The following is a 14,689-nucleotide window of genomic DNA, read 5'->3' on the forward strand; positions in this document are numbered from 1 at the left end:
CTACCCTAGTCATTCTTTTATTCCTGACATACCTATAGACAGCCTTAGGGTTTTTCCTAATCCTACCAACTAAGGACCTTTGTGCCTTCTTGACTATCACATCTACATAGGACGACCAGGACAGATGGTCGATTATCACCACTCCTTGGAACTTGATGCTTTTGGCCCTCTCCACATCAGTTCCATTGATCTGGGTAAGGGTGTGTCCTCCTCCTTCCTTCTTGAAGTCAACAATCAGTCCTTGTATTTTACCAACATTGAGACTATTATCATTGCACCATGACATCATGCACTTTACTTCCTTCTGACTCACTGTTGTTTGATATCCATCCTACCACAGTGGTGTCATCAGCAAACTTGTAAATATCATTCATATGGAATTTGGTTACACAGTTATGGTGTATAGACAGTACTGTAGCAAGCTAAGTACACATCCATAGAACATAGAACATAGAAGAATACAGCGCAGTACAGGCTCTTTGGCCCTCGATGTTGCGCCGATCCAAGCCCACCTAACCTATACTAACCCACTATCCTCCATATACCTATCCAATGCCCGCTTAAATGCCCATAAAGAGGGAGAGTCCACCACTGCTACTGGCAGGGCATTCCATGAACTTACGACTCGCTGAGTGAAGAACCTACCCCTAACTTCAGTCCTATATCTACCCCCCCTTAATTTAAAGCTATGCCCCCTTGTAATACCCGACTCCATACGCGGGAAAAGGTTCACACTGTCAACCCTATCTAACCCCCTAATCATCTTGTACACCTCAATCAAGTCACCCCTAAACCTTCTTTTCTCTAATGAAAACAGCCCCAAGTGTCTCAGTCTTTCCTCATACGATCTTCCTTCCATACCAGGCAACATCCTGGTAAACCTCCTCTGCACCCGTTCCAGTGCCTCCACATCCTTCCTATAGTATGGCGACCAAAACTGCACACAATATTCCAGATGCGGCCGCACCAGAGTCTTATACAACTGCATCATGACCTCAGGACTCCGGAACTCAATTCCTCTACCAATAAAATCCATGTGGGGTGTCAGTGTTGAGGATTATCATGGAGAAGGTGCTACTGTCTATCTTCCCTAATTGCGGTCTGTAGGTCAAGAAGCTGAGGAAAACTGTACATTCATTGCTTAGTAATAGTTACTAAGGTTACTATTCAGATCGAAGGTAAATAGGGAAATACTTAAAGGTTACAAACTAAAATACGAATAAGAATTTTTTAAAAAAGGTAAATTAAGAATTAAATCAATAGAGGCACAGGGCTAGGCCATGTGTTGTACCTGCATGATGTGTGAACTGGTGGACCCCACTGCGGCTCATAGCGACCACATCTGTCATAAGGATTGGTAGTTTGAGGAACTCCATTTCAGTGTTGATGAGCTGGAGTCTGAGCTTCGAGCACTGTAACACATTAGGGAGAGGGAGAGTTATCTGGATGCCGTGTTTCAGGAAAGTGTGACTACAAGCGAGGTAAGTGGAGGATACAGGAGGTAGTGCTGAAGGAACCTCAGTCCTTGAGCTTGTCAAATAGGTTTAAGATTCTTGCTTTCTGTGTAGAGGAGAGCAGATGCTGTAGGGAGGATGAGCAAACTGACCACAACACCATGGTACAGGGCGCAATTTGGGGGTGGGGAAGGGGAGAGAAACATAGTTGTAAATCAGGGATAGTATAGTCATGGGAATAGACACCATTCTCTGTGGCCAAGATCTGGAGTCCTGAAGGCTGTGTTGTCCATCTGGTGCCCGGGTTCAGGATATCTCATCTGAGCTCCAGAAGAACTTGGAGTGGGAGGGGAAAGATCCAGTTATCGTGGCTCATGTAGATACCAATGAAATCATTAGAAAAAGGAAAAAGATGCTTTGCTGAGGGAATATGAGGAGCTAGGGCTAAATTAAAAATTGCTGGTCTGGTCTGCATGACTCCAGACCCTCAAACATGTGGTTGACTCTTAACTGTTTCTGTCAGCAATAAATAGAGCTTTCAGTTACATCTGCATCAAATGAACAGGTTTTTGAAACAGTCATGTTTTATATCTGAATACAACTGATTTGTACATGTTATCGAGAATCTGGTGCTGGAAAAGCACAGCAGGTCAGGCAGTTTCCGAGGAGCAGGCGAATCGTCATTTTGGGCATAAGCCCTTCGTCACTGCACCTTCCCCCCCCCCCCCCCCCCCCCCCAAGTCATCCCCTCTCCCCTGAAGCTTTTCAGCCACATCCTGAAACAGACTCGCTACCACAGCCTCATTTCCTTCCTCAGTACCTGCCTACCAAACCGACTGATCCCACATGGACGCATTCCTGATGAAGGCCTTATACCAGAAATGTCGATTTTCCTGTTCTTTGGATGCTGCCTGACCTGCTGTGCTTTTCCAGCATCACACTCTCGACTCTGGTCTCCAGCATCGGATCCTCACTTTCTTCTGATATATATGTTGCAGGAGCCTTACCTGCAGAGTGTCTGTGATTGCTGCAGTTATCGGCTTGACCCTGAACGGCCAGTACAGTTCATGAATTTGCAATGTGACAATGGAGATGTGGAGCCTATTGTTCTGCCCGTAATTCTCAGCTGTGAATGCAGCAGCTGTCAGGGTAAGTGCCAGGGTACATTGAGAATGCTTACTCAGCTCCTTGTTCCCTCTTCCACGATACACACTACACTAAAGCATCCTACTCTGCCAATGGAAAGTATGTCTGGAATACTAAATGCACCAGTCACCACATCGGAGTATCATTTGGGGACCATGTTGAGACATGGCTTACACAAGGCAATAAAGGAAAAATGAGAATGTTCTGGCCATTAGCTATTCAGGAGAGAAAGGGAAGGATTTGAGATTCTAATCACATCAGTTATGATCTTATCAAGTGAGAGAAGCAAACTTAAGGTGAGGGGGTGGAGAGGGGGCGAGTGGCCCACCTGTGTTCCTACATCATGTTAGCCAGATTTAGATTTCTCTTCACCTCCCCTCCTGGTTGATTGTATTTGCCCTGGTTCTCACTTGAATAATTTGCCTAATGTGCTCATACACTTTTATTTTTTGTACCACTAGCTGCACCTCCCTTATCTTTCACCAATGTTGGAATGTATCTAGCCTATATCTACAGTATCTTTACTTAAAAATCAGATATGCAGTCATACCTATGAAACTCCAGTTTCATTTTAGTCTAGTACTAGTTAAGAAGAAAGCTATTTTCATTCTAGTTTTGGACAATAATGTGGAGTTAATCACGTTGGGCAGAGTTGATTCACATTTCTTGAATTTAAACAGACATTTTGGGGAACCATGGATGACAAGGGAAATTGTAAACTTAGTCAAAAGGAAAAATGAAGCATATAACAGGTCTAAGCAGTTACAAACTGACAAAGCCCTTAAGGGATACAGAGACATTTTGAAGAAATTTAAACGCGGAATTAGGAAGGCTAAAAGGGGCCATGGAATGTCTTTAGTAAACAGGGTCAAGGAGAATCCCAAGGTTTTTTATGCATATATTAAACAAAAGAGGGTAGCAAGGGAAATATTAGGCCCACTCAAGGATAAAAGAGGGAAATTGTGTGTGGAACCACAGGAAGTTAGCCCACCTTTGGTATACTCTGTGCAATTCTGGTCTCCTTCCTATTGGTAGGATGTTGTGAAACTTGAATGGTTCACAAAAGATTTACAAGGATGTTGCCAGGGTTGGATGGTTTCAGCTAAAGGGAGAGGCTGAGTAGACTGGGCTGTTTCCCTGGAGCATCAGAGGCTGAGGGATGACCTTATAGAGGTTTATAAAATCATGAGGGGCATGGATAGAGCAAATAGGTCTTTTCCCTGGGGTGGGGGAGTCCATAACTAGAGGGCATACATTTAGGGTGAAAGGGGAGAGATTTGAAAGGGACCTAAGGAGCAACATTTTCACACAGAAGGTGGTAAGTGTATAGAATGAGCTGCCAGAGGGAGTTGTGGAGGCTGGTACAATTACAACATTTAAAAGGCATCTGGATGGATATATGATTAGGAAGAGTTTACAGGGAAAAGGGCCAAATGCTGCCAAATGGTACTAGACTAATTTAGGATACCTGGTTGGCATGGTTGAGTTGGACCGAAGGGTCCGTTTCCTTGCTGTACATCTCTATGACTCTTATGACTAAGTAGGAGGGATCCATAATGAATATTTTGTATCAGTATTCACCAAGGACAAGGAAATAACTGATGCTGAGGTCAGGGATGATGTGTGAATACCTAAAGAATGTCAGTGTATTGAAGGAGGAAGTTTTGGGTATCTTAAATTGCATTAGGGTGGATAAGTCCCCAGGGCTAGCTGGGCTCTATCCCAGGTTAAACGCGAAAGGCAAGGGAAGAAATAGCAGATATCTTAATATCTTCTTTGACCACAGACGAGGTTCCAGAGGACTGGAGATTAGCCATTGTTGTTCCCTTGATTAACAAAGGAAGCAGAGATAATCCAGGAAATTTAAGGGCAGTGAGCCTGCTGTCTGTCATGGGGAAGCTCTTGGAGAAGATGCTGAAGGACAAGATATGCACATTAGGAATAAAATGGACTGGTTGGTAACAGGCAGCATGGTTTTGTGTGGGGATGGTCATGTCTCACCAAACTGATTGAATTTTTTGAAGAGAAGGTGTCGGTGTTGGATTGGGATGGATAAAGTTAAAAATCGCACAACGCCAAGTTATTTGGAAGTACAAGCTTTTGGAGCACTACCTGATGAAGGAGCAGTGCTCTGAAAGCTGGTACTTCCAAATAAACCTGTTGGATTATAACCTGATGTTGTGTGATTTTGAATTTTGTGAAGGGGTGACGAGGATTATTGATGAGGGAAGGGCTGCAGATGTAGTTTATATGGACTTTAATAAGGTGAAGTCGCACATGGCAGATCTAAATTGCATTGGATTTGGGGTAGGGTGGCTAGATGGAAAGAGAAAAGGGCTGGCAGGATTAAGGAACCCTGGATGGTGAGATACTGAGGCCTTGACCAAGAAAAAAGGAAGCATGGCTCAAGTACAGGCAGCTGGCATCAAGGGAATCCCTGGAGGTATATAGGGAATACAGAAGTTTACTGAAGGAGGAAATCAGGAGGATGAAAAGGGGGCACTAGCAAATCTGCCCGTCAGAATAATGGTCCTCCTCCAGTTCTTGTGCAACTCAATCCTCTTGAACAGGCCACCTCTGCCGCAGAAAAGGTCCCAATGATCTAACTATCTGAATTCCTGCCCCCTGCACCAATTCTTTAGCCGTGTATTCATCTGCCATATCCTCCTGTTCTTACCCTCACCAACACGTAGCACTGGAAGTAATCCAGACATTGCCACTGTCGAGGTCATAGTTTTTAAACATTTTTCCTAGCTTTCTATAATCAATCTGCTGGATCTCATCCTTGTTTCTACCCATGTCATTTGTGCATCATGCACAATGACTTCTAGCTGCTCACCCCCTCCTCTTGAGAGCGTTCTACAGTCTGAGACATCCTGGTCTGTGGTGCCCGGGAACTGACACACCATCCTGGATTCCCATTTGTGGTCACAGAATTTCCGATCTGTCCCTCTAACTATCGAGTCTCCTATCACTAAGGTCCTGCTTACCTTTACCTTGCCCATTGTGCCCCAGAGTCCGCCGTAGTGCCACCAACCTGGTTACTGCTGCTTTTCTCGAATGGTCATTACCCCCCCCCCCCCCCCCCCCCCCCCACCCGACATTATCCAAAATGGTATATATTTGTTTTCAAGGGGAATAGCCATAGGGGATTCAGCACTGTCTGCCTACTCCCTGTGTGTTTCCTGGTGGTCACCCAGCTACTCTCTGCCATACCTTAGGTGTGACCATCTCACTAAACTCTTATCTATGAAGCACTCAGCATCTCGGATAATCTTGCATGCATCCAGCTCCAACTCCCTAACACGGTCTCCAAGGACATGCAGATGGCCGCACTTCCTTACATGTAGTCTGAGAAGTAGTTACAACTGAGTCAGGAAACAAAATGGTTTCTCACTAAAACAAAATCAGTCTGTGATCTTGATAATAAAACAAAAAGTTATATTGAAAAAAACCAAAGTGTAAGATTGTGAATTCTTAAAATACACAGCAGGAACATAGGCTCAGCCATTCCACAACACCATTTTGCAGTTATACAATATCTAGAGAAACTTCCTTCGCCTGTTTAATCTGTAGCCTTTTCTTTGAAGATTACCAGCTGAGACCTTTAACTTTTTCAACCTTGAATAATTAGTGAAGATGTGTAACAAAGTACTCATGGTCTCAAGCTACTCTCTTTCACTGAGGCAATTTATTTTCTGACCAATCGAAAACAATATACATAACATAGATCAGGTCTCCTTCAAACTGAATCCAAGTCTTTAAAAACTTGCCTTACCAAAATTCAGTTGCAATCACCACATATATGTAAGTTTCCACTAAACTCCCAAAGGCTATGTAGTCACTGCTGTCTGAAATATAATGATGAGGATTCCAGAATGGCTCACACTTATTTGTTAAACTCCTTCGCAAAAAAAACCCAACAGCCATGTGACAAAGGCCATGGCAGACTGGGTCACAAAAGATTCAGTTACTACCAGATTGTAACAGTGTACCTTTGAATAATGTGTGACAATGTTATCACTTCAACAAGGTTATTTTGTCCTTAGGGTTTTTTTAAGAGAGGTCGTAATGGTCGAGGAGCCGAGGGGTCCAGAAAGAGTTTAATAATGGCAGGGCAGTGGCCAGTTCTCCCAGGTCACGTTTTTATAGTTTGGTTGAGCTATGGCAGTCACAAGGTGCTGGAGTCCAGGAAAGATTGCAAACTTCATTAATGTTTTCTGCCTAACTTTCTCTCTGAAATCTTTGGATGTTGTTCCCTACTGTCTGTAGGAATCTGTTCGAATTTACCTTTTTGCCAAGGGGTGTGTTTATGGGATGTGACTGGGTTGGAACAGCACCCTAGTTAAGTTGCTGTATCAAGTAGGTTACGTTTTCCAATATCTGGATTAGTGGTGCTGGAAGAGCACAGAAATTCAGGCAGCATTCGAGGAGCAGCGAAATCGACGTTTCGGGCAAAAGCCCTTCATCAGGAATAAAGGCAGAGAGCCTGAAGCGTGGAGAGATAAGCTAGAGGAGGGTGGGGGTGGGGAGAAAGTAGCATAGAGTACAATAGGTGAGTGGGGGAGGAGATGAAGGTGATAGGTCAGGGAGGAGAGGGTGGAGTGGATAGGTGGAAAAGGAGCTAGGCAGGTCGGACAAGTCCGGACAGGTCAAGGGGACAGTGTGGAGCTGGAAGTTGGAACTAGGGTGAGGTGGGGGAAGGGGAAATGAGGAAACTGTTGAAGTCCATATTGATGCCCTGGGGTTGAAGTGTTCCGAGGCGGAAGATGAGGCGTTCTTCCTCCAGGCGTCTGGTGGTGAGGGAGCGGCGGTGAAGGAGGCCCAGGACCTCCATGTCCTCGGCAGAGTGGGAGGGGGAGTTGAAATGTTGGGCCACAGGGCGGTGTGGTTGATTGGTGCGGGTGTCCCGGAGATGTTCCCTAAAGTGGTCTGCTAGGAGGCGTCCAGTTTCCTCAATGTAGAGGAGATCGCATCGGGAGCAACGGATACAATAAATGATTTTAGTGGATGTGCAGGTAAAACTTTGATGGATGTGGAAGGCTCCTTTAGGGCCTTGGATAGAGGTGAGGGAGGAAGTGTGGGTGCAGGTTTTGCAGTTCCTGCAGTGGCAGGGGAAGGTGCCAGGATGGGAGGGTGGGTTGTAGGAGGGACGTGGACCTGACCAGGTAGTCACGGAGGGAACGGTCTTTGAGGAAGCCGGAAAGGGGTGGGGAGGGAAATATATCCCTGGTGGTGGGGTCTTTTTGGAGGTGGTGGAAATGTCGACGGATGGTTTGGTTTATGCAAAGGTTGATAGGGTGGATGGTGAGCACCAGGGGCGTTCTGTCCTTCTTACAGTTGGAGGGGTGGGGTCTGAGGGCAGAGATATGGGAAGTGGACGAGATGGGTTGGAGGGCATCTTTAACCATGTGTGGAAGGGAAATTGCGGTCTCTAAAGAAGGATGCCATCTGGTGTGCTCTGTGGTGGAACTGGTCCTCCTGGGAGCAGATACGGCGGAGGTGGAGGAATTGGGAATACGGGATGGCATTTTTGCAAGAGGTAGGGTGGGAAGAGGTGTAATCCAGGTACCTGTGGCAGTCGGTGGGTTGGTAAAAAATGTCAATGTCAAGTCGGTCGTCATTAATGGAAATGGAGAGGTGCAGGAAGGGGAGGGAGGTGTCAGAGATGGTCCAGGTAAATTTAAGGTCAGGGTGGAATGTGTTGGTGAAGTTGATGAATTGCTCAACCACCTCGCGGGAGCACAAGGTGGCGCCGATGCAGTCATCAATGTAGCGGAGGAAGAGGTGGGGAGTGGTGCCGGTGTAATTACGGAAGATCAACTGTTCTACGTAGCCAACAAAGAGACAGGCATAGCTGGGGCCTATACGTGTGCTCCACTCACCTGCATTCTGCTGACACACCCCACCACAGATCCCACTGTCACCATCCCCGCCCCCCAGAACCCTGAGAGGAACACTACCCCTGCTCATGACTCCACCCCCATTCCCCCCACCATCACACCCACTCCAGTTACTGGCTCCACCCCACTCTCAGCTCCACACCCAGACCAGATCCCAGCTCCCAGCCCTGCGGTGTTTTCACCATCCCTCCAGACCTTCCCCTCACTGAGGACGAATAATTAGTCCTCAGCAAAGGACTCACCTTCATCCCCCTCCGTCCACGCATCAATGAATTTAATACACGCCGTGACGTCAAACAATTCTTCCTCTACCTCCGCCTCCGAGCTTACTTTCACAATCAGGATTCCTGCCCATCTTCCGAGGACCCCTTCGCCCACCTCCAACACACTGCATCCACCTGGACACCCCGCGCTGGCCTAGTACCTGCTCTCGACCTCTTCATTTCCAACTGCCACCGGGACATTAACCGCCTCAACCTGTCTACCCCCCTCCCCCACTCCAACCTCTCACCCTCACAACGTGCAGCCCTCCAATCCCTCTGCTCCAATCCCAACCTCACCATCAAGCCAGCGGATAAAGGGGGCGCAGTGGTAGTCTGGCACACTGACCTCTACACCGCTGAAGCCAAACGTCAACTCGAGGACACCTCTTCCTACCGCCCCCTCGACCATGACCCCACCCCCCCATCACCAAACCATCATCTCCCAGACCATACAGAACATCATCACCTCAGGAGACCTTCCACCCACAGCTTCCAACCTCATAGTCCGGGAACCCCACACTGCCCAGTTCTACCTCCTTCCCAAGATCCACAAGCCTGACCACCCTGGCCGACTCATTGTCTCAGAATGCTCCTGCCCCACTGAACTTATCTCTACCTACCTCGACACTGTCCTATCCCTCCTAGTCCAGGAACTCCCCACATACATTCGAGACACCACCCACGCCCTCCACCTCCTCCAAGACTTCCATTTCCCTGGACCCCAACGCCTCATTTTCACCATGGATATCCAATCCCTCTACACCTCCATCCGCCATGACCAGGGCCTTCAAGCCCTCCGTTTTTTTCTTCCCCCGACGTCCCCAACAGTATCCTTCCACTGACACTCTCATTCGTTTGGCCGAACTGGTCCTCAACCTTAACAATTTCTCCTTTGAATCCTCCCACTTCCTCCAGACCAAAGCGGTAGCCATGGGCACACGTATGGGCCCCAGCTATGCCTGTCTCTTTGTTGGCTACGTAGAACAGTTGATCTTCCGTAATTACACCGGCACCACTCCCCACCTCTTCCTCCGCTACATTAATGACTGCATTGGCGCCACCTTGTGCTCCCGTGAGGAGGTTGAGCAGTTCATCACCTTCACCAACACATTCCACCCTGACCTTAAATTTACCTGGACCATCTCAGACACCTCCCTCCCCTTCCTGCACCTCTCCATCTCCATCAATCACGACTGACTTGACATTGACATTTTTTACCAACCCACCGACTCCCACAGCTACCTGGATTACACCTCTTCCCACCCTACCTCTTGCAAAAATGCCATCCCATATTCCCAATTCCTCCGCCTCCGCCATATCTGCTCCCAGGAGGACCAGTTCCACCACAGAACACCAGATGGCCTCCTTCTTTAGATACCACAATTTCCCTTCCCACATGGTTAAAGATGCCCTCCAAAGCATCTCGTCGACATCCCGCACCTCCACCCTCAGACCCCACCCCTCCATCCGTAACAAGGACAGAACGCCCCTGGTGCTCACCTTTCATCCTACCAACCTTCGCATAAACCAAATCATCTGCCGACATTTCTGCCAGCTCCAAAAGAACCCCACCACCAGGGATATATTTCCCTCCCCACCCCTTTCTGCCTTCCGCAAAGACCGTTCCCTCCGTGACTACCTGGTCAGGTCCACGCCCCCCTACAACCCACCCTCCCATCCTGGCACCTTCCCCTGCCACCGCAGGAACTGCAAAACCTGCACCCACACCTCCTCCCTCACCTCCATCCAAGGCCCTAAAGGAGCCTTCCACATCCACCAAAGTTTTACCTGCACATCCACTAATATCATTTATTGTATCCGTTGCTCCCGATGTGGTCTCCTCTACATTGGGGAGACTGGACGCCTCCTAGCAGAGCGCTTTAGAGAACATCTCCGGGACACCCGCACCAATCAATCACACTGCCCCGTGGCCCAACATTTCAACTCCCCCTCCCACTCTGCCGAGGACATGGAGGTCCTGGGCCTCCTTCACCGCCGCTCCCTCACCACCAGACACCTAGAACATAGAATTAGAAAAATACAGCGCAGTACAGGCCCTTTGGCCCTCGATGTTGCGCCGATCCAAGCCCACCTAACCTACACTAGCCCACTATCCTCCATATGCCTATCCAATGCCCGCTTAAATGCCCATAAAGAGGGAGAGTCCACCACTGCTACTGGCAGGGCATTCCATGAACTTATGACTCGCTGAGTAAAGAATCTACCCCTAACATCTGTCCTATACCTACCACCCCTTAATTTAAAGCTATGCCCCTGGAGGAAGAATGCCTCATCTTCCGCCTCGGAACACTTCAACCCCAGGGCATCAATGTGGACTTCAACAGTTTCCTCATTTCCCCTTCACCCACCTCACCCGAGCTCCAAACTTCCAGCTCAGCACTGTCCCCATGACTTGTCCTACCTGCCTATCTCCTTTTCCACCTATCCACTCCACCCTCTCCTCCCTGACCTATCACCTTCATCCCCTCCCCCACTCACCCATTGTACTCTATGCTACTTTCTCCCCACCCCCACCCTCCTCTAGCTTATCTCTCCATGCTTCAGGCTCTCTGCCTGTATTCCTGATGAAACGTCGATTTTCCTGCTCCTCGGATGCTGCCTGAACTGCTGTGCTCTTCCAGCACCACTAATCCAGAATCTGGTTTCCAGCATCTACAGTCATTGTTTTTACCTAAGTTTTCTAAATTCTGTTTTCTTTTGATTCGGAGATGCCGGTGTTGGACTGGGGTGTACAAAGTTAAAAATCACACAACACCAGGTTATAGTCCAACAGGTTTAATTGGAAGCACTAGCTTTCGGAGCGCTGCTCCTTCATCAGGTGATAGTGGAGGGCTCAATCCTAACACACAGAATTTATAGCAAATATTTACAGTGTGATGTAACTGAAATTATACATTGAAAAATTGATTGTCTGTTAAGCCTTTTATCTGTTCGAATACCGTGATAGTTTCACTTCTTTCATGTGTAAATCACAAAAACGTTTTTTAAAAAAGTTGCATTCTCGGGTTAGTTGTTAACAATGGTGTTAGCTAGACAATATGTTGAAGGTGTTAGCCCCCTGTGTTCTCTGTCTATGCCATGATGTTTAGATTGATTCTAATCTAAAAAGTGAGATAACGGAGTTTTACATGAATGCCTGCAGTTTTTGAGCAAAGTACGATGTAACCCTGCAAGTACTCTGTTTTCTTTTGTTTATGTTTCAACTGTAGTGTTAAATAAACTCTGTTTTGCTTAAAGCTAAGTGGTTTGACCAGCTGCATTGCACCTGGAATATCCACCTCACATCTGCGTTCAAAATTAGAAAATGATAGAGTCTTGGATGCCTTCTTAAAATATTTTTAGGGGTCTGTAGCTTAGGAGGAAGATAGTGAGAAATTGCAGTTATAAACAAACTGGCAAAAATGAGAAGAGAAATGGCTGATGTTTGTTTGTAATGATTTACACAATGCCCTTGAAATTATTTTCAGATTCATTTATATTGTTCAATACCTCACTGTACTTTTTCAGGTGGAGATCTTTCTGGGCGTTGATCTTTTCTGGGGACTGACCTATGATCCTGATGACTGGTGGGAAACTCAAACTTATTAACCATGAGCGAGATTTCTTTCTGAAAGTAAATCTGAAGAACTGCAAGCACCATATGGATTTACACCTAAATAGATTTTTTTGTATTGAGTGAAATATTTGTTATTAAGAAACTGTAACTTTATTTTGGTGATAAAGAAATCTCCGTCATTCAGTTGATGTCTCTGTTTACTGCTGTTTAAACCCTATCGGTGCTGGGATCTATCCAATGTATTCGAAACAGGTGGCATTTGTCCAGTAGATGTAACCAAATTGCAAAATTGCATTCAAATGCCCGGTGTCAGCAATATGTAGATGCATGCATCAAAACAGCATTCCTGAGAGATTCAGTAAAGAGTCCAAAATTTAAAAATATGGAAGGAAAATAATGGTTTGGGTTAACCAGTGCAGACTCAATGACTCGAAGGGTCTTTAGACTGTAGGAAGGTGGGAGCTGTTCCAGTGAGATGGGTTGGGGGAGTTTTAGCTGTATGGAAAATCATGGGAAAAAATGTTAAGTGGGGTGTGGTGAGGGATCAGCCAAGGTTATAGAGTCAGAATCATAGAGTCACACATCACAGAAACAGACCCTTTGGTCCAACTATTCCAAACCAACCAGGTTTCCCAAAATAAACTTGTTCTATTTCCCTGCATTTGGCTCATATCCCTCTAAACATTTCCTATTCATGCACTTGTCCAAATATCTGTTACATTTTGTAACTGTACTTACATCTATCACATCCTCTGGTAGTTTATTGCATACACACAACAGTCTCTTTATGGAAAACGTTGCCCCTCAGGTCCCTTTCAAATCTTCCCCTTCTCACCTTATTTATGATCCTCATGATTTTATAGACCTCTATAAGGTCACCTCTCTACCTCCTACACTCCAGGGACAAAGGTCCAAGCCGATTCAGTCTCTCCCTATAACTCAATTCCTTTACAAGGATGTCACTGGGATTAAATATTTTCTGAATGTCATTCCTAAAGCAAGGCAACCAGAACTGTAAATACTCCAAAAGTGGCCTCAGCAATGTCTTACGAAGCTGCAACATGATGTCCCAACTCCTGTACTCATTGTTCTGATCAATAAAAACAAATGTGCCAATACCTCCTTCACCACCATGTCTACCTGTGATACCACTTTCAAGGAGTTATGTGCCTGAACACCTGTTCCACCACACAGCCCAGAGCTCTACCATTAACTGTACAAGTTCTGCCCTGGTTTGTTTTACCAAAATGAAGTACCTCACATTTATCAGAATTAAACTCCATCTGCCACTCTTTGGTCAATTGGTCAAGCTGATCAAGATCCTTCTGTAATCTTAAATAACTTATTTACCTTACACTGTACCACTAATTTTGGTGTCATCTGCAAACTTACTAATCCTGCCTTCTGTATTTTTGTCCAAACTGTTCATACAAATGACAGGTAGCAGTGAACCACCAGTCTCTGTGGAACACTGCTGGTCACAGGTCTCCAGTCCAAAAAATCCTTCACCCCCTCTGTCTCCCACTGTCAAGCCACTTTTCTATCCATTCGACTAGCTCTCCCTAAAACCAATGTGATCTAACCTTACTAATCAGTCTACCATGTGGAATTTAGTTGAAGACCTTGCTAAAGTCCATGTAGAAAACATTTACCACAATGCCCTCATCTATCTTCTCGGGCCAAGTATGGAACAGATCAGGAATCTAATTTCAGCCACAGTGGATAAAGGGATAACTATTAAAAGGGGGACAGCGAACACAGGACTGAGTGTGTTGTACTTAAATACACATAGAATGTAAAACAAGGTAAATGAGCTTGTAATGCAGATTGAAATTTGTGGGCATGGTGTTATGGTCATCAGAGGAACATGGCTACAAGGGGATCAAGGCTGGGAACGAATGGGTAAAGGGGGTGGTTTTGCCTTGTTAATAAGAAATGAGATTAAATCATTAGCAGGAAGAGATTAGAGATTCAAAAGGTGTAGAATCCATGAATAGAGTTGAGGAACTGCTGGGAGTTATGTACAAGCCTCCTAGCAGTAGCAAGGATGTGGGAAGAAAATAAATAAGGAGATAATAAAGAAAGGCACAACTACAACCAGCAAAGGGTCTTCAATCTGCAGGTGAGCTGGAAAATCAGGTTGATAGCAGATCACAAAAAAATAAATTTGTGGAATGTCTACAAGATGTTTTGGAAGCAGATTGTGGTAGCATTCACTAGGGAACAGGCAATTGTATAAGGGGGTAGGCTTGAATTGGGACGAGATTAGAGTTTTGCTGGAAAAGCACAACAGGTCAGGCAGCATCCAAGGAGCAGGAAAATCGATGTTTCAGGCAAAAGCCCATC

The 14,689-nt window shown here is 46.1% G+C and overlaps 1 protein-coding gene across 1 annotated transcript in view; it reads left to right on the forward strand.

Moving 5' to 3' along the window:
• LOC122548771 (SCO-spondin-like) overlaps positions 1 to 12,386 on the forward strand; it is a 130,753-nt gene extending 118,367 nt beyond the window's left edge. Inside the window, exons 13-14 of the mRNA XM_087986793.1 lie at positions 2,453 to 2,603; positions 12,295 to 12,386. Coding sequence (XP_087842919.1) covers positions 2,453 to 2,603; positions 12,295 to 12,317 — 174 coding nt within the window. The 3' untranslated portion in view covers positions 12,318 to 12,386. The remainder of the gene's footprint in view (positions 1 to 2,452; positions 2,604 to 12,294) is intronic.
• The last annotated feature ends 2,303 nt before the right edge of the window (positions 12,387 to 14,689 follow it).

This window comes from Chiloscyllium plagiosum, unplaced genomic scaffold (genome assembly GCF_037043375.1).
Source record: "Chiloscyllium plagiosum isolate Xiang-an unplaced genomic scaffold, Cpla_swu_hap1 HiC_scaffold_4, whole genome shotgun sequence".
In the NCBI taxonomy this organism is placed as follows: domain Eukaryota; kingdom Metazoa; phylum Chordata; class Chondrichthyes; order Orectolobiformes; family Hemiscylliidae; genus Chiloscyllium; species Chiloscyllium plagiosum.